The following is an 18,368-nucleotide window of genomic DNA, read 5'->3' as shown; positions in this document are numbered from 1 at the left end:
AGACGAAACAAATGAAAATAATGTGAAATCATAAACATTTCAACTATTAATATAAAAATCATAAAAGTCAGAGTCAAGAGGAAAGTTAACAATATTAAATATATCATATATATGTGTGCCCATGTTTATAGCAGCACAATTTGTGATAGTCAAATCCTGGGAACCACCAAAATGCCCAACACCTGAGGAACGAATGAAAAAGATGTGGTATTTTTGTACAATGGAGTATTACTCAGCTATAAAGAAAAACAAACTTGAAGCCTTTGTAGTTAAGTGGATGCAACTTGAGGCTATAATCATAAGTGAAATAAACCAGACCCATAAGTATAAATATCATATTGTCTCACTAGTGTTAGAACTCGAAAGAAGAAATAAAAATGGAAAGTAACAGAATTTAAGGATTAAACAACTAAGAGAGAGAAAGCAAAATGATAGGAAACAAGGGAGGGGTAAAACCATACACACACAAGATAGTTAAGGTGATTGTGCTAAGAATTTCCAACAGTTTTTGTTTTTTTAATAGCAGTTAATGGGTAGAATTCTCACCTTGACTAACTATGCTGATATCTGTGAACTAAGCAACTACACTGAGGACAGCAATGTGCAATACTAAAACCATGCTTGAAATATCTGTCATTTTGGTCTTCTAAATGTGTAGTTTCTAATGTCATATTAATTATTACTATACTCTCTTTAAAGTATTTTTTAAAAGGTGATAAAAGAAAATGAAAGACAAGAACAAAAATGTAAGTTTTCTTGAAAGCATGTGGTAATAGTCAATCATATATCCCATATTGCATAACTATATCTGAAAATCTAAGCAACAGATTTGATGATAAAAATAGAAAACATATCCATCACTGTTAATGAGCTATTCTTGTTTTGAAAATTTGCAACGTATGTACTGTGACCCTGTTTCTGTTTTTCTTGCTCTTGTTTTTACTCCAAAAGAAAATAAAATTATAATAAAAATAAATATATCAGAAAAGAAAAATAAAACTTTAACTAAATGCTTTAAGTTTCCACATTAAGAAACTACAAAAAGAACTTTCTTCTTAACTTCCCATAACTTCTTTCTGTATTCTTCCAATTTTGCATGTGCATGTCTGGTAATCTGCACAGCTAAGATGGACCACACTATGCAACACAACAAATACCGTCAAATTCATATTGTTTTCTTTAGTGAAATCCTGTATTATTTCTAATTTTTTATTACTTTTCTGTATTTTATTTAAAACATGAAAAAGAAAAACATTAAATCCAAAGTAACTAGAGAGAAGGAAATACTAAGAGCAAAAATGAATTAACTAAACAACTGATAAGAGAAGACAGTGCAACTTACACTTGATCTCTTGAAGCTATCAGCAGATTGCTGAGATGGGAAGGAGACTAAAAGGGAGGGGGAGAGGAGGAGGGCGGGGAAATGAAGTGACTGGACCAAGATGAAGTAAGTGCAGGAACCAGTTCTCTAGGAGGGCGACAACTATGTATCACAAACTTACACTAAGAAGAAAACTATCAATAATCTAGAGAAAATGGATACATTTCTGGATGTATAAAAATCCTGAATGTATACAAACTCCTCAACAAGAAACAAATGAATGCCTGATCTAATATTTTCTTTTCAAAATCTGAATCTATCATTAAAAATCTTCCCACAAAGATAACTCTTGGTACCAATTAGACTGTTAAGACAGGGGCTCTAACTCAGGGACAGAGCACTTGTCTGGCATGTGTGAGGTCCTGTATTCTATCACAGGACCATCCAAAAGAACAGAATGATAAAATTTAACAAAAAATATAAGAATGCATTTCAAGAAGTGAGCATTACCAGGAACCCAAATCTAAAGACATTATTCTACACAGGGGTACAAAAGAAACCTACATGACAATAATCCTGATGACCACAAACTTTGTTTTTTTAAATGGGTAGCACTAGGAATTGAAGGTAAGGATGCTCTACCATGGAACTATATTTCCAGCCCTTTTTATTTTTAGACCTATTTAGTTATTTACTCTTAGACTTATTTTCAGTAAGTAGCCCTCAGCTGAAGAACTTGCAAGTCTCAGTTCTGTGATTACAGATATGCACTACTGTGCCTGGCTAAGATTTAAAAATTTTATAAATGAACGAAGTAAGTGGGATGTGGTGGCACACACTTATAATCCTATTTGGAAGACTGAGACAGAAGGATCACAAGTTCAAGACCAGCCTAGGCATCATAGCAAAATCTTGTCTCAAAATGCAAAGGGCTGAGAAAGTAGTTTAATTTTAGACTACTTGCCTAGCATGCGCAAGGCCCTGGGTAATCCCCAGTAATGCAAAAAGACAAACCAAATCCAACAATGTATCCAAAAGGGTAATATGTTACCATCAACAAGGGTTTACATTAGAAATGAAAGTTTTATTTAACACTCAAATTTAAACAGATTCAAGATACTAGCAGAATGAAGATAACCTAATGACCATCACAATAGTTTAAAAAAATTATTTGATAAAATATAATATTCTTTCACAAATTTTTTAAACAGAAAGTCCATCAAGCCAGGAAAAGAAGAAAACATCTCCAACTTGATGAAAGGCATCTAGGAGAAACCCACAACCAAGCAGACCATGGTGGCACATACTTGTAATCCCACATACTCTGGAGACTGAGGCAGGAAATTCGTAAGGTGAAGGCTAGCCTCAAGGCCTCTCTCCCTCAGTATGCTTGTCTCAAATTAAATAAAAAGGTATGAGAAGACAGCTCAAAGTTAAATTTAAAAGGTCTAGAATAGAGTACTTACGTAGCACGCAAGCCTTGGGTTCAATCCCCCTCCTGCAAACAACCCCTACCACCTCTACCAAACAAAGCCTCTATAGCCACCAGCATACTTAATGGTGAAGTATGGATTCTTCCACTGTAAAGTCAAATATGGGGCAAAGACATTATTTCACATGTTATCTAATCTTATTGTGAAGGTTGGGGTAAAAAAATGGTCTTCATACACTGGCTTAAATTTACTGAATTATATATTCAAAATAGAGGAATGCTCAACATAAATTATGTGCCATTATTAAAATAGATTTTTAAAAAAATATACACAAGTAAAAACTCCATTACAAAATGGAAAGACAAACCACTGAGTGGGAGAAACTATTTATAAAACAGGTTATGATAAAACATTTATACCCGGCTGGGAGATTGCTCAGTAGAGTAAGTGCCTGCTTGGCAAGTGCACAGGCCTAAATTCAATCCCCGGGACTAAAAAAAAAAAAAAGAAGAAGAAGAAAAAAGAAAAAAAATTAAATTTGGTAATTCAGTATCAAGGAAAAAGCCCAATTAAGAAAAAAGAAGATATAAAATTATACATCAGTATAGACAAAGATGTTCAATATCATTAGGTATCTGGGAAATTCAAAGTAAGGCTCCAACATACCACCAGACATTCACTAGAATTAGTATAGTTACAATTATGAAAAGATGACAGCTTCGTGGCTGGCCTGGTCAGAGCTTGGATCTGAGGGCACTGGTCAGGGGAGAGGATGGCACTGGGGGCGCTGCTCACCTGTGCTCATGAGAGCTCTCCCAGGCTGTGTGTACTGCCTTCAAACAACCCTAGGAAGTGGCTTATAGATGAGAAGCCTGACAGGAAAAGGTTTGTATCTGGCCTCCATCATCTGATTTTCATCACATAACACACGTGCCATCAGTCAGCATTCCACTCTGTCCATTCTGGCGGTGTCAGATCCCTGTTAACCAGCTGTGCCTGTGCCCTGGCTGGCTGCCTCACTTCGGTTTGCCCATCCTGGCCATGCTACCACCTTCTCAGACTGGAGGACAGATTAATGTAAGTTGGTGCATTTTGTCAGACTAATTAGAAGATCTTTGACATTTAAAGAAACACTATTAGCTGGGCATGGCGGCGCATGCCTGCAATCCCAGCACTTGGGAGGCTGAGGCATGAGGATTATTGCAAGTTGTAGAAAAGTCTGGGCTACAAAGTGAGCTGAAGGCCAGCCAGAACTATAGTGAGACCCTGCCTCAAAAAGACGAGAGACAGAGAGAGAGAGAGAGAGAGAGAGAGAGAGAGAGAGAGAGAGAGAACATACTAAATGCAGTGATGCTGTTAAGGTGGGAAAACAGGGCCGGCCAAGTAGCTCAGCAGATTAAAGAGCCTGCAAGCAGGCACAGGGGGCCAGGGGTTCGGATCCCCAGGCCTGCTGTGCTGGCCCCACCCTCGGAGCACACTGAGACTGCAATGAGACTGGGCATGGCGGCATGCGCCGGTAATCGCAGCTCTTGGGAGGGTGTAAACAGGCGGATCACCACAAGTCTGACCTAGTAGTAGTGAGACTATGAATACCCTGTAGAACCTTTCCTAAAAAATACAAAAAAAAAAAGGTGGGAAAACAAAATAACACAGCCAGTTTGGAAAATGGTATGGCCGTTTCTTGAGCTGAACATAGTAAATGACACAGAAATTTCATTTGTAGGCATTTAGCCAAGGTAACTGAAAATATATATTCACATAATGATTTGGACTGAAACTTAAAGAGCTCTTTAGGTGACAGCCACAGGCTACCAAAAACTCTAATGTCTATCTAGTGGTGACTGTATAAACACATCATGGTAAATAAGGTCATAAAAAGAAATAAGCTACTGAGATGCACAAACATATCAATGAATTTTAAAAGTATGTTTAGTGAAAGACGGAAAAACAAAAGACTACACATTTTCTGGAGAACAGATTTTGCTATTTAAATATTATTTTGTGTTACTACATTGTTTTTATTTCTCCAAGTCTACAATTACCTATTGTTTTTCAGGGGACAGACTAGAGACTAAGCTTGGGGCTTTCACGCTGAGAAACACCTCAGACCCTCCCTTTTTTTTTTTTTTTTTTTTTTTTTGAGACAGAGTCTTGCAAGTTGCCAAGTTTCTTAGCCTGGGTTTGAACCTGTGATCCTCCTCGGCCTGCCAGAGTGTTAGAACGCCACCTCGCCGTGCTGCTTTCCCTACGTATCTCGCTGGAAAAGCTTGCCTTATTGTAAGCCCGTCTCTGTATAAGAAGCCTTCCTTCTATGAAAACGCCATTCAATGCCACAGCCGGTGGAGAACCACCATGAGGGCAGACGCCTGTGCAGCTCCTCCATTTCCAGTCAGCTCGCGTGAGGCTGCAGGGCGGACAGTGAGCCCCAGACACCGAGGCTGATCATGGCTTTAGGGGTGTGCTCTAGATGAAGTCAGTACTTGGCTTGATGATTCATTTTAGAAAATGGGTCTTAAGCTATTATAAAATTGTGTGCTAGAAATGGATTATAATGTAAAGTTTCAACTTGATTTTGCTTTGAACTTTAGATGCTAATGTGAATATTATAATGTATCTTTCTTGGCTTAAGAATTTTTGAAGATTTGGGTGAAAGCAACAGAATTCTTATATAACTTATACAAAATGTAACAACTCAGATATCTGACAATAAAGTACTTATATATCTATAAGCTTGGTAAAAATTTTAAAAATCATTACTATGAATATGAAATTATACTTTTAATTTAAAAATCACCCAAATCACACCTCCATAAATTAGGAAGTGGAACTCAAATGCTGACTGCCGGCACTTCTGTCTTATGTGAATTTAAATGAGATGATTTTGGTTCGTAAGACAAAATGCCAGCCAAATAATGAGAGCTCTGAATAAGTATGAGAGGATTTCAAGAATGACATGAAACTCAAAGTTATATCCAAAAAATAAAATGAACTTTATTAAATAAACTTGTGCAGAGTATGCAATCAACTAAACACAGACAAGAACAGTAACTGAAAGTACTAGGTTCGTTAGTACCTACATAAAGAATATGAAGAACTTCTCAGTTGAATTCTATGTCTGCATGACTATTTTCCTTTACTCTCCAATGAATTTCTCCTGAAAATTTCAGCCTTGTGAGAAATCACAAAGTGCAACTGTAGATATGAAGTTGTAGACTTATATAAATCAAGCTGTGAATAAGCTTTTCGGGAAGAGTCCTAAGTACAGAATGCCTAAACCAAACTCAGAACACCTGGGTTTTCAGTTTACTTTTTCTCCCCAGGACATTTTTCTACCTCCTACATATATCTACAATTACCTAAGCTATTTTTTTTAAAAAAGTCTTAAACATATTAGTAGCAATGTGACTATTCATATTACTCGAGAGATTTTTCAATTAATTCTACAGTTGTCGGCTATCTACGAAGTTACACACTGAACCACTTTCCTGACTTTGCTCTCCTGGACTCCAAACCGTTCCTTGCACAGTGTATGCTTTAATTAAGGGACATTCCTATTACCAACCTCCAATAGGTAGGAGTCCAAGGTGGTCAGTTTAGGAGCTACTAGAAATATAATCCAGGGACATTTTTTAACTGTTATATTTCACATACTCAGTAAGGCTTCTCCTGCTAGAACATCTCAAATTTCTCTCATCATTAGCATCACTGTGGTATCTCAAGGCATCACTTCTGACCACTGATACTAATCAATCTATTTCTCTCTCTCTGTCGCGTGCTCACTCTCGCTCTGCTCTCACTCTGACTCTCCCCCTTCCTCTTTCTCCTTCTGCCCCTCTTCAGCTTATCCCACCTCCTCTCTTCTTTCTTTTTCTTTCATGGTACTAGGGATGGCCTTTATATTATCAGAGCTTTAATTTTTTTTTTTTTTTTTTTTTTTTTGGATAGAGGCTTTCAGAGTCTCTAAACTGCCCAGTCTAGTCTCTTGCCTCAGCCTCCCAGAGTGATGGGACTGCAGGTGTGTACCGCCATACCCAGCATCAGCTTTAGCAACAATGGTACCTATTTGTTCCTATATCATAACTCTTCCACCTCCTTGATGTCACTGCTAGACACCTCCAATCTAGGATGATCCCTCCCAGAATTCATTTCTCTTCCCATGTTTCCTATCTTTATGAATAGCCCAGTATCCAAGCAGAAAAAAGGAAATTGTATGATACTTTTCTCTCTTATTTCCTAGTCTCTTTCTATTTAATCCTTATATGCTGGCAATTCTACTACTAAGTGGTATTAGAACGTGATTCCTTGTCAGTAACTTCCTCATTCTTATAATCAGCTTACTGGAAACCATCTTTAAACGTTTCTTACACTGCCACCCTCTGCCCTCTTTTCCTCTCTTCCTTGTAGACTGACTCAAGTGCCCATTCTCCTTAAGCCCATAGCAATCATTACTATCATGGCAAAAACTATGACGTCTGTAGGTATTTGTTTGCCTATCTGCCCAGACACCCATTTTCTTAAATAAATAGTATACTATGTTTTCCTTATTTCTTAATCCTCAGAAATCAAGCCCATAAACTGCTCATTAAAGATTTAATAGGTACACTAGGGATATACCTTCTTCATACAGCTTAGCATATATGCAAGGCCCAGGACCAGAAAAAAAAAATCGGTAGCTGCAAGGACAATAGTATAGTACATTCTACGTTAATATATAAATTAACAAAATAACCTCTGAAAATTCTTTAGGAAGTTATTATACTTGAGACCAACATACAATCATTTTCAATATGCTTAAACCTAGCAGTTTTCTATCATTAGAACAAGAAAGAATAGTTAAAATGCACTTATGTTTTACCCAACCTCAGTTTTGAACACCGAAGTTTATATCCAATGAAATACTAAGTCTGGAAGTAGGAATTCACACAAAATAAAAGAATAACAAATTTTGGTCTCTCATCTGGAGGTGACTATTATAAATACATGTACTGAAAAGAATGGTAACTGCTATATTACTAAAGTATAACAAAATTAAGCCTTGCTGATCCCGTTTCTTATATTATAAAGTATATGCAAGTATGATGCAGTTCTTTTATACCAATATGATTATAAGAAGCTAATTTTTTGGCCAACAGTATTTTTCTCAATTAATTTCCCTGAATATTCTCTAGTGCTTTAAATAATATGGGCAAACAGGATAACAATAAGAATGACCATGAATAAACTATACTCCAGTATGGTCTGTTGAGCTAAAGGAAGTTCAGATAGTCACAAAAATCGTAAAAAAATAAATAGGGCAAAGGAATGTCTCCACTGTTGTATTTATATCACAATATAAACAGTGCAGCGCAATGCTACTGTTAATTAAAAATAAACAGACAAGTATGAATTAATATTGGGATAGTTACTTTTATGAGCTAATTGAAGAAGCTTATTGCTGGGCAAAAACTGGATACAGAGACTTGAGTATGCTGCCACGTGGGTGAGTACTACCAATTTCGAGGCCTTATGTTCCAGTATGCTAAGATTCAGCCCACTACTCCTAGACACCACATGGATAACCCCCTGCGGTATGTCACGATACATTCATAAGTGCAGCTGTGTGCGCGCACTGCCTACAGCTTCCATTACTTTAAATCTTCTACATTTCAAAGAATGCAACTATTGTATTTATTATTGTTTCTACAGTTATGCTTTCTGCATTTTAGGAAACATCTCTGAGCAGAAGAAATGGCAAAATGTACTTTTAAAAAGCCCAAATTAATGTTACTACAAGGATATAACAAAAGATTTCCTTCCCAGCAATGATAAAAGAGTTAAAATAACACTGTTACATTCTCAGAAGAACTAAACTATACGGGATCAATCATATTTGCTTTTCTGTTTATTTCTGGGAGGGGCTGCTTACTGTCGCTTGAACTTAGGGCTACCACTGATCTATATCCTCAGCCATAAAGCACATTTGATAGTCTAAAAGAAAAAAAAAGTTGAGATTTCATATATAACAATTCCACTTTCACTAAAACTGCTAAATATAATTTAAATCTTTTATCTCTTATTTGGCAATGCGTTATTATTACCTATGACCTTTAAAACTGTTGTCATTTACAGAATCATTTCATTTGCTTCAAAGTATTAAATAACTTAGACCTTATCTATACCCAAACCCTATCAAACTCTGGAAAGAACAAAGATGGCATGCCAAACAAAAGGAGTAAGTAAGAGTTTTAATGCTAAGGAGAACCATCTGGCTAGTCTGAAAATCTGCTTTTGTGTGTAAGATTTTTCAATAATCATCAATCAATTACTCCTGTAAGTGTGCTATGTTTAGAATCACAGTACAAGTGCCAGACAGCTCCCCTGGAAGCTTTCTCGTCTTGATTCCTGGACGGTCCTAAGGCTCAACAGCTGCGTATCTGACGCAGACGACGCAGTCTGCACGCAGGAGAGCTTTTGCACCTTACTCTCCAGTAGACTATGAACCCTGTGAAGGCAGGATCTATGTTTATTTCATTGATCTGATATCAGTATCTAGCAGAGCATCCAGCACAGATTCTCAAAAAATATGTACTTTATAAATATCCTCTGATGCTCAGTACTGATCTTACATTTTTAGTCTTTCCAAAACAAATTATGTAAGTATAATACTTTCTTTTTCTTTCTATTTTTCAGTATTTTTTACTTTACCCCTTTTGTTCACTTCTCTCTTTTCCCTGTGGTAATTTGTTCTATTTATTCATTCAAATTAACCCAATAAATCCTTGTCTAGAACCTAGGACGTGCCCGGCAGTGCGCGGCGTGCTGAGGTTATTCCAGTGACCATGCTCCATAGGCAGCCAAGAGCTGCAGCCACAGACACGTGGAGCGACGTGACAAGCATTTCGACAGGTGTGACTACAAGAGACTGTGTACAAAATGCAACATGTAAGAGGTTTTTCCCAAGTTTTTGTTTCCAATTTATTAACTTCTCTACATTATTTTTTGCCCTGGTCATCTCTCTATTTTTTAAATATGAAGCATAGTATGTCATATAAAACACAAAGCCACAGAATACAGGACTGAAAAGCAGTCTGCCTCCTACTTTATCCCCAGCCATCCCGTTTAGGTTTCCAAAGGGCAGCTTTACCATCTTGTCCATAATTAGGGAGATACCTGTATAAGCCATACATCCATGCGCCTCTTCATTTTCTTCTAGCACAATGGGAGCTCACAGTTCGTATCCTGTTCTGTTCTCTGCAGAATCAGCCCAGACTAGAGTATCACACTTTTTAAGGAATTTGCCTCAGACACCTGGCTGCAAGTGCCCCCTTCTGCACACCCGGGTTGTTCTTTTTGTCTGTGCTCACCTACCAGTGCCTCTCTGCTCCTCTGCATGCAATGCATTCTTAAATCAGATTGCTTGGTGAAATCTCACTAAGCCTACTTTAAATGCTAGATTTTTCACAGAGCATTTTCTTATATGAATTTGTATCAGGTGTTAAGAGCTTCTAATGTACTGTGCACTTAAAAAGGAAAATTATAAACTTCATAGCAAGGATTCTGTCTTAACACATTTAGATAAATCCACACCACTTAGGCATTTAAAATGCATTCACCAAATGAAGATGTCTGCTTACTTTGAGTGAATATCTGAGGTGTTGGGGACTGACCCAAGCAGTACTTCACCCCATCTTATTTTTTTAGACAGGGTATTGCTACATTGTCCAGGATACCTTCAAGCTTGTGGTCCTCCTACCACAGCCTTCTCAGGAGGCGAGATGACAGGCATGTGCAACCATGCTCAGCTACATAAATGAATGGAACTTTGTAGGGAACTACTTCTAACGTATCACATGGGTCTATAGAAGAAAATATCCTATATAAGATATTTATTTCAGAAGACAGGAATGGTTTTAAGTAAGCCTCTAGTTAATAGTTAATTTCAGAACGTGCTAAATGTACATTATACAATGTAATTATTTCTGTAAAATTACAATTTTATTCACATTTATTTTATCTAAAAACAGTGAAGAAGGCCAGGGAGATAGTTCAGTGTCACAAATGCCTGCCTGGCAAGTACTAGGTTCTGAGTTCAATCCCTGGTACTGGAAAACAACAACAACAGGGAAGAGTAAATAGAATAATGAGTAGAAGAGTGAAAGAGTAAGTGAACCATACTACTAAAAGCTACTAAATTTCACTTCAACGCTAAAAATTCTCGTAAATCTCTTAACTATTACCACTCTAGTCTACCTCTGTACCTACTATATAGGAGAAAACACAACCATAATGTGCCTATAAGTTGAATTTGAAATAGGCAGAACTTCTTACAAATTTCACAGAAAATCTACTCGAGGAAAAGCTTTATAAAATATAATAAAGCCTTGTTGTGTGTCTTGGGTTTTTTTTGTTGTTGTTTCCATAATTTTATAACATGACTTCAAAACTCATACCTGTAAAAGTTTTATAATTAAAAATATAGCAAAAAGAACAATGATTACCTTTCCAATATATAAAAGTAGCTACATAAAAAATCATAAAAATTTATTCAGCACTCATCTATTCAATAGAAGAACTACATAAATCCCTATTCTTTTCTTTTTTTTTTTTGTCAGAACCGGGGAATGAACTCAGACCCCTGTGCTTGCCAGGCAAGCATTTATTATACTGAGCCATCTCTTCAGCCCTTTAAGTCCCTATTCTATAGAGAATTATTATAATTTATACATTAAGAAATGTTTTTAATGAAAATACCACCATGCAAATATTCAATTTACTTCTTGACTCACCTCTCCCCCATTAACATATTCCATCACAAAACACAAACGGTCTTTTGTCTGGAAGGAATACTTCAAGGACTTGAAATGAAAAAGAAAAAATAATGTATTATAATCCTACATTCTGATTGAAATGGCATCAAAAGTAGAACCCTTAAAAATAGTAAGCATGATTATGGGCTACTGGACTCTTTTAGAATATTTTGCTGAGTTTACACACCTATAATATTCAGTAACGGAACTTAGAAAAAATGGGGTATACAGATGAATGTCCATTTTGTATCTGTGTATTCAAAGTGGTTGGGATAGATATATAGTTGCATTCTGTTAATGAATAGAATTATTTGTTCTAATGGTGTTTGTAAATAGGATCTTAAGTCTGCATCTTGTACAGCAATTAACCACTAAGAAGAATATATGCAGTGTATTATTTGTTGAAAAAGAAAAAAAAAAAGAAAAAAAAATAGTAAGCATGATTGATGAAACAAATTGTTATTGTTTCTTACAAGTCTATTTGCTTCTTAAGAATGTGTAAGTAAAAGAATATAAGAAACATAAAACAAATTTTGTTCAACATGGCAATAGGTATTATTAAAAGATAATTAAAATTATACATAAATATAAACAATAAATGCAATGAACACTTCTCAATCTATTGCATCGTCCATTTGAAACTGTACTGCACTTCAAAATTCTCACTGTGCAACCTTATGTATTGCAGGAATATAGTTATATTTGTTACCTTCTAGTTTTTGTTTTTGGTTTTTTTTTTTGTTTATTTTGCTCGGAATGCCTTCAGGGCAGGTTTGGCTGGCTTGAGTTGTGGGGATCAACCACAGCAACCTGAGCCTGACTGCTTTGTTGAAGCAGCCACTTAAAGAACTGAGCTAAGGGGCAGGCCCCCTACCTTCTAGTTTTGAACATAAATTTCAAGTAACTCTGTGAGTTCTGGATATATAACGTGATCCAATGAACAAAGTTGGCTCATGTAATTTTATGTAGTATAAAATGGTATCACAATCTTACTAGACTGGACAACAAATGGATGATAATGTAATTAAGTCTGGGTATCTAGTGACACTTTTGAAAATTCCTACTTTAGATAACTGTAAAACTTTAATAAAAGGTTCTACTTTTGAAAGTCTAGCTATTATGTTTCATCTTAATATACTTGACTGCAATCAGGAACACAAAGAATCTTCGTAACAGAATCTTCTGTTACAAGAACCTAAGAACAAACCAAAAATGTCAGTTTGTTTCAAAATAATCACACTTCATGCATGAAGGTCATAGTTTGTACTTTGTTTGGTGAAGGAAATGTAGTAAGACTTATCCTGTTTAGTGAAATGAATATTCCTGTATTTTCAAAAATAGGCTATCTCCAAAAGAAGTCTTTCTACCAAACAGTCAAGTAAAATCTTTCGTATTTAAAGACAAGAGCTGACTGTTCATTTAATTATGCATCTAAATACAATAAACAATATTAAAAAGTCTACTATTTTCTCCATGATGCCAGAGATGACTATCTGCTCTATAGAAGGAGAGGCGCCACCAGATAAGTGACACCAGGAAGAGTTCCAAGTGCATATGTACTCTAAAGGTAGCCCACACATTCCAACAATTTTAATTTTTTTTTTTTTTTACTCATGGTCTTTCCACAAAGAAAATGGCAAACGTAAATATTATTTTCATAATCTTGCTTCTATAACAAAATTCCTTAAATTTAAAATGTTATTAAAACATCTGTCACTTACTGTTAAAAATGGATGTCTAGTGTTCTTCAATACTCTGCTCTCAGTTAGAGTGTGTGCCACTTCATCCTGTGAAGAAAAAAGAACTATTAAAATATACTCTAAGCACTGATAAAATAAAAACTGAACTATTCCTCCAAAATCAGAAGAATTTACAGTCAGAGAGAAGAAAAAAAACGTGAAAGCTAGTAGGTTCCCTTTGCTGCTCCCTTTCCCTCCTATATCAAAGTAATGATGGCTGAAAGGTAAACGCTCATACACTTGTGCTTCATTTCAGGAAATCAATAGTGACATAAACACCAGCAACCAATATTAAAGATAAAAAAACTGATTAGTAAAGCTTTCCCCCTCAAAGAAAAGCCCTTATCAAGATAATATTTTAGCATAGGGTAATTTATGTTTTCATGTTTATAGTAAATTTTATTAAGACATAACATTTTAATAAAATCATAAAACCTTCAAATCTCTTAAAGAGAAAATCAGTAAGTTTTTACATATTAGAAATACAAAGTAATGAAGTATCTCTACTCTAGATTTAAAAAAATTTAAATGAATATATATATATATATATATATATATTTGTTTTTTTAATGTATTTGGTACAGGGTCTCACTATGCAGCTCAGATGCACAGTGATCCTCCTGTTTTCAGCCTCCCCAGTGCTAGCATTACAGGTGCGTGCCACCACGCTCAGTCTCTAAATAAGCATATTTCAAAATGAAAATATACTAGAGAATGTATTTCCTTAATTTTGTTCATAAACCTCACTTTGACATCAAAAGTAACATAGAAATTTTCTTCAACATATGGAGAACAGAAAAGATCTTTAGTATGTCAAGAATAACACTATCTTAAAGTAGAAAGAAAAGGAAGATGACAGCTGGGAAACTAACAGTATCTCCACCCTGTTCTTTGTTTCTGACAAGATCCTAAACAAAGACCTTACTGGATCAACTTAACACTAAGTAAATCAAAAGTACCTTTATGAGGAAAGATGGCGAAAGCAAAACATCAGGACACTGAATTTAGTATCTTTACAAAAGCATTATCTTTAGACTTAGAAGACAAATGAGAAACTGAGCAAAGCTAAGATCCTAAAGTTATTCTAACAGGGTGAGAAAACTATGTCTGAACAGAAAGTAAAATATGATAATAAGGGCCGTCTGAATGGCTCAGCAGGGAGATTCGATCCCCCAGCCTGTGGTGCTGGTCCTGCCCCCAGGGCAGCCTGAGAAGACAATTGAGACCGGGTGTGGTGGCGTGGGACTGTAATCCCAGCTCTTGCGAAGCTATAAAGAGGTGGATTATTACTAATCTGATCTAGTAGTAAGACCCTGAACATCCTGTAGACTCTTGCCTAAAAAAATCATTAACAATGCAGTATTTAAACCAGAGGAGTCAAGAATAGCCATATAAGGACTATAGTCTTATAAGAGTGAGCTTAATTAAGGGTTCAGACAATTTAAGAATCACTGACATAACGTGATTCAGAGATTATAATATTTTATTATAAAATAAATCAAAAGTAGAAATGATGTAAGAATTTACAGAGTTCTGTGCCTACACTACTTGGTAAAATGGTTAATACTCAGCAGTGAGCATGCTTTGCACAGGAATAAATTCAAAAGTGTCACATCATTCATCTATATACTATTTCTACAAATATGAAAAATATATGTTTTAAGTATTGTTCTTTACAATAAAGAAAAAGCATTAAACCAAAGGTTCCTGCTCTCCTGGACCTTTCATTTTAATAGAAGGTGACTATTAGTCAAGGAAAAAGAAAGCAGACAAGCAAGTATTATGCTAATTTAGCATCATGTAGTGAGATGAAATAATTATGCTTAATGAAAGTGGCTATTTTGTGATATACAGGGCCAAATTCGTTCATTAATGAAACAAAATCCATGACTTCACTTACTTGCTCATAGAGTTCACAGACTAATAGTAAAGACATGGGTGTCATAAATAACCAACCTCACAAGCCATAAAATACTTCTTATAAGTACAATAATGAAAAATGGGAGTTATACAGTACTGTAAGTGAAATGATGAAAAACCGATGCTACTAGAAGAGCACAGGCTGGGCAGTGTGACGGCAGAGAAGAGGGACTGAGGGCTGGCATAGCATGGTTTATGTCCTACGAAGTCCAATTCTGCTGACATGGAGAATAAAAACAGAAGGCAGCAACTGGGAGGCTCTTACAGTATTCCAAGAAAGAAATGAGATGACTTGTACACTATGTTGAGAGAAAGAATGAAAAGCAGAAATAATTTTAAGCTATAAAAAGTATTTCTATTTATTTTTAAGATTTAAAAATCAATAGAAATAAATTTTTTAAAAATCACATGCTTCCAGTATGAGTGAATCATGACACATCTCTATGAGCCATGAGGAGGAGGGGCACAAAAGAGAAAACACAGGTGTGGGATACTAAGCAATTAGGGTTAGCAGATCAGGGAAAGCCTAACCACAGTGCATAATGAAGCCCCTTTAGAACTACATAGCTCAGTGCTTAAGAAAATATTCCTATGGAGTATTTTATTATATTTGTAAGAACTGACCCATCACATATGATAGTTACATTTCAAAATCAAATTAGTCAGTTTCATGAGAGAACACTTTTTTCCAAGTCTATAGTCTGTGTAACCACATGGAAGGAGCACAGTAAAGATGCAAGGAGACAAAGCTAGAACAATAGTTTTTTGCTGTAGGAATGAAACTGGAAGGAATGCAGTATATTCATCATATATATATATATATATATATATATATATGCATTTTCTACCATAATTTACATCCGATTAGAGGTTTTTCCTATTAATGCAAATTTAATGGGCTGTATTTCACATACTAATTAGTTTCTGCTATGAAGATAAGGTATGCACAAGCTAAGAAGTAAACACAGATGCCAATAATTTTTAATTACAGTTAAAAGCAACATGTCAAAACAAGAAGATAAAAATAACAGTGATAAAACTTAGTGACTAAAACAATGTGATGCTTTTATAAAAAAATCCATTAGCTGATCTTAATTATAAATCAAGAGTCCTTCAAATGCTTAGATACATAATAAAAGTTGTTGAAATATAAATTTCCATATATTTATCCATAGTGAAATATTAGATAATGAACTTTCACTTAACTTCTTCATAGATTTATGGAATGAGACTGTGTCACTTAAGTATAAGAGTACCAGGGGCCGGGGAGATGGCTCAGAGGAATAAGCGCTTCCCTGGCAAGCACAAGGACCTGGGTTCAATGCCCGGTTCCACCAAAAAAAAAAAAAAAAAAATCTGAGTACCATACTCCTCTTTCTCCTATGTATTTTCCCAATCTTCTCCAATTCATTACTCATCTTCTACATCTAATTGCAACACTACAGCTGAAGTAACACTAATAAAATGAAAATTAGATCATTTTATTATACTGCTTCAAATTTTTCAACCATTTCCTGTTTCATTTAAAATAATAACCAGGCTGCTGCTGCTTGCTGGTCTGCCTTCTGCCTCCCACATCATGAACTGTTTCTTCTCTGTGATGCTCCTCTTCCCTATCACCCTACCTTGGAGCCAGAAGACTAGAACTGAAACCTCTACAAACTAAAAGCAACCGGGCCCTATCCCAGCAATGGGGTGCTGTACAGCAGCGAAAATGAAGAACTGGACCAGGATCGAGAGGAGCGCAAGCTGCTGCTAGACCCTACTAGTCCCCCAACCAAAGCCCTCAATGGAGCTGAGTCCAACTACCACAGCCTGCCTTCCGCTCGCACAGATGAGCAGGCCCTGCTCTCCTCCATCCTTGCCAAGACAGCCGGCAACATCATCGATGTGTCTGCTGCAGACTCCCAGGCATGGAGCAGCATGACTACATGGACCGGGCCGGGCAGTACAGTACCCGCTTGGCTGTGCTGAGCAGCAGCCTGACCCACTGAAAGAAGTTGCCACTGCTACCATCTCTCAGCAGCCAGCCCCACCAAGTGCTGGCCAGCGGGCCTATTCCCGTCTCTGACTTGCAGCAGGTCTCCAGAACAGCTGCTTATGCCTACAGTGCACTTTCTCAGGTCCATGTGAATGCAAAAGAGGAGTTGGTTGTACAGTTTGGGATTCCATGAAGAGAGTCATCCATGGACAGCTCTTCTCCTATCTTTAGCCTGGCTCCACCACACCTCCCCTGGAGTAGAAGCCTGAGAAGAGTAGAAGCCTGAGCAAGGCAGCGGGTAACTGTCGGCCAGTGTGAGGAATACTCATTCATCAGGAGATGTTGCTTTTCCATAAAACATCTGACCACAGAAGAGTGGCAAGAGCTGAGTTTTTGTTTAAGAAGAAACCAGAGGAATTAAGAGCTTTAAGCAGCTATGTTGGCTTGTCAATATACTATGATCTGAGGTTTCTCAGCCTGGGTCCTTTACACTGCATGAAAAGTCTTTATGAGACGACCCAGGCTGCGGGATCTTGAACAGACCCAGAGCACAGGCCCGGCGAGTGAGTGAGATGACCCAGGCCGCCGGATCCTGAATAGACCCAGAGCGCAGGCCCGGGGAGTGAGTGAGATGACCCAGGCCGCGGGATCCTGAAGAGACCCAGAGCGCAGACCCGGGGAGTGAGTGAGACGACCCAGGGCCTAGCAGGATCCTGAATAGACCCAGAGCACAGGCCCAGCATGGAACTCTTCAGCAGAACTCCCTGCAAAGAGGCTAGAGGTAGGACCCACCCAGCTGATTCAGGAGCAGAACATCTTGCCAGAGAGACACAAAGGGTTCAGCTCTAACGCCTGCAGCAGAAAGAAGTGGAGCACAGCAGCCAGATGCAAGGAACACCCACCTGGAGGAATCTGAACTTCGTAGATCCGGACCTGGTGCTAAGGTAATAATTCTATCTAAGCTCTACACCAAAGGTCAGAAGACAGTGGTATACAAAATGACAAAGAGAAGGAAAAAAATGCAGTCTCAGGCCTCGAGTCCACACGGTACAAGTGCAGAAGATGCTAGCACTGAGGAAACTGGAAATCACACACCAGATAGCTCTGAAATAATAACGTTGACAGTAAAGAATCAACTGCAGAAAGGTATAGAAGAAATCAGATCAGAAATAATTTCAGAACTAAAAA

The 18,368-nt window shown here is 37.0% G+C and overlaps 1 protein-coding gene and 1 pseudogene across 2 annotated transcripts in view; one reads left to right on the top strand and one right to left on the bottom strand.

Moving 5' to 3' along the window:
* Window positions 1-18,368, bottom strand: part of Akt3 (AKT serine/threonine kinase 3) — a 284,685-nt gene that overhangs the window by 72,708 nt on the left and 193,609 nt on the right. For both annotated transcript variants that reach the window (XM_004626833.2, XM_023710180.1), the window contains exons 7-8: window positions 13,262-13,327; window positions 11,520-11,588 (exon numbers count right to left, since the gene is read on the bottom strand). In XM_004626833.2, the coding sequence (XP_004626890.1) occupies window positions 11,520-11,588; window positions 13,262-13,327 (135 nt within the window). The remainder of the gene's footprint in view (window positions 1-11,519; window positions 11,589-13,261; window positions 13,328-18,368) is intronic.
* LOC105741608 lies at window positions 13,493-17,373 on the top strand (annotated as a pseudogene).

Source organism: Octodon degus, unplaced genomic scaffold, assembly GCF_000260255.1.
Source record: "Octodon degus isolate 3935 unplaced genomic scaffold, OctDeg1.0 scaffold00017, whole genome shotgun sequence".
NCBI lineage: Eukaryota > Metazoa > Chordata > Mammalia > Rodentia > Octodontidae > Octodon > Octodon degus.
This window is presented reverse-complemented; position numbering and strand designations above follow the sequence as displayed.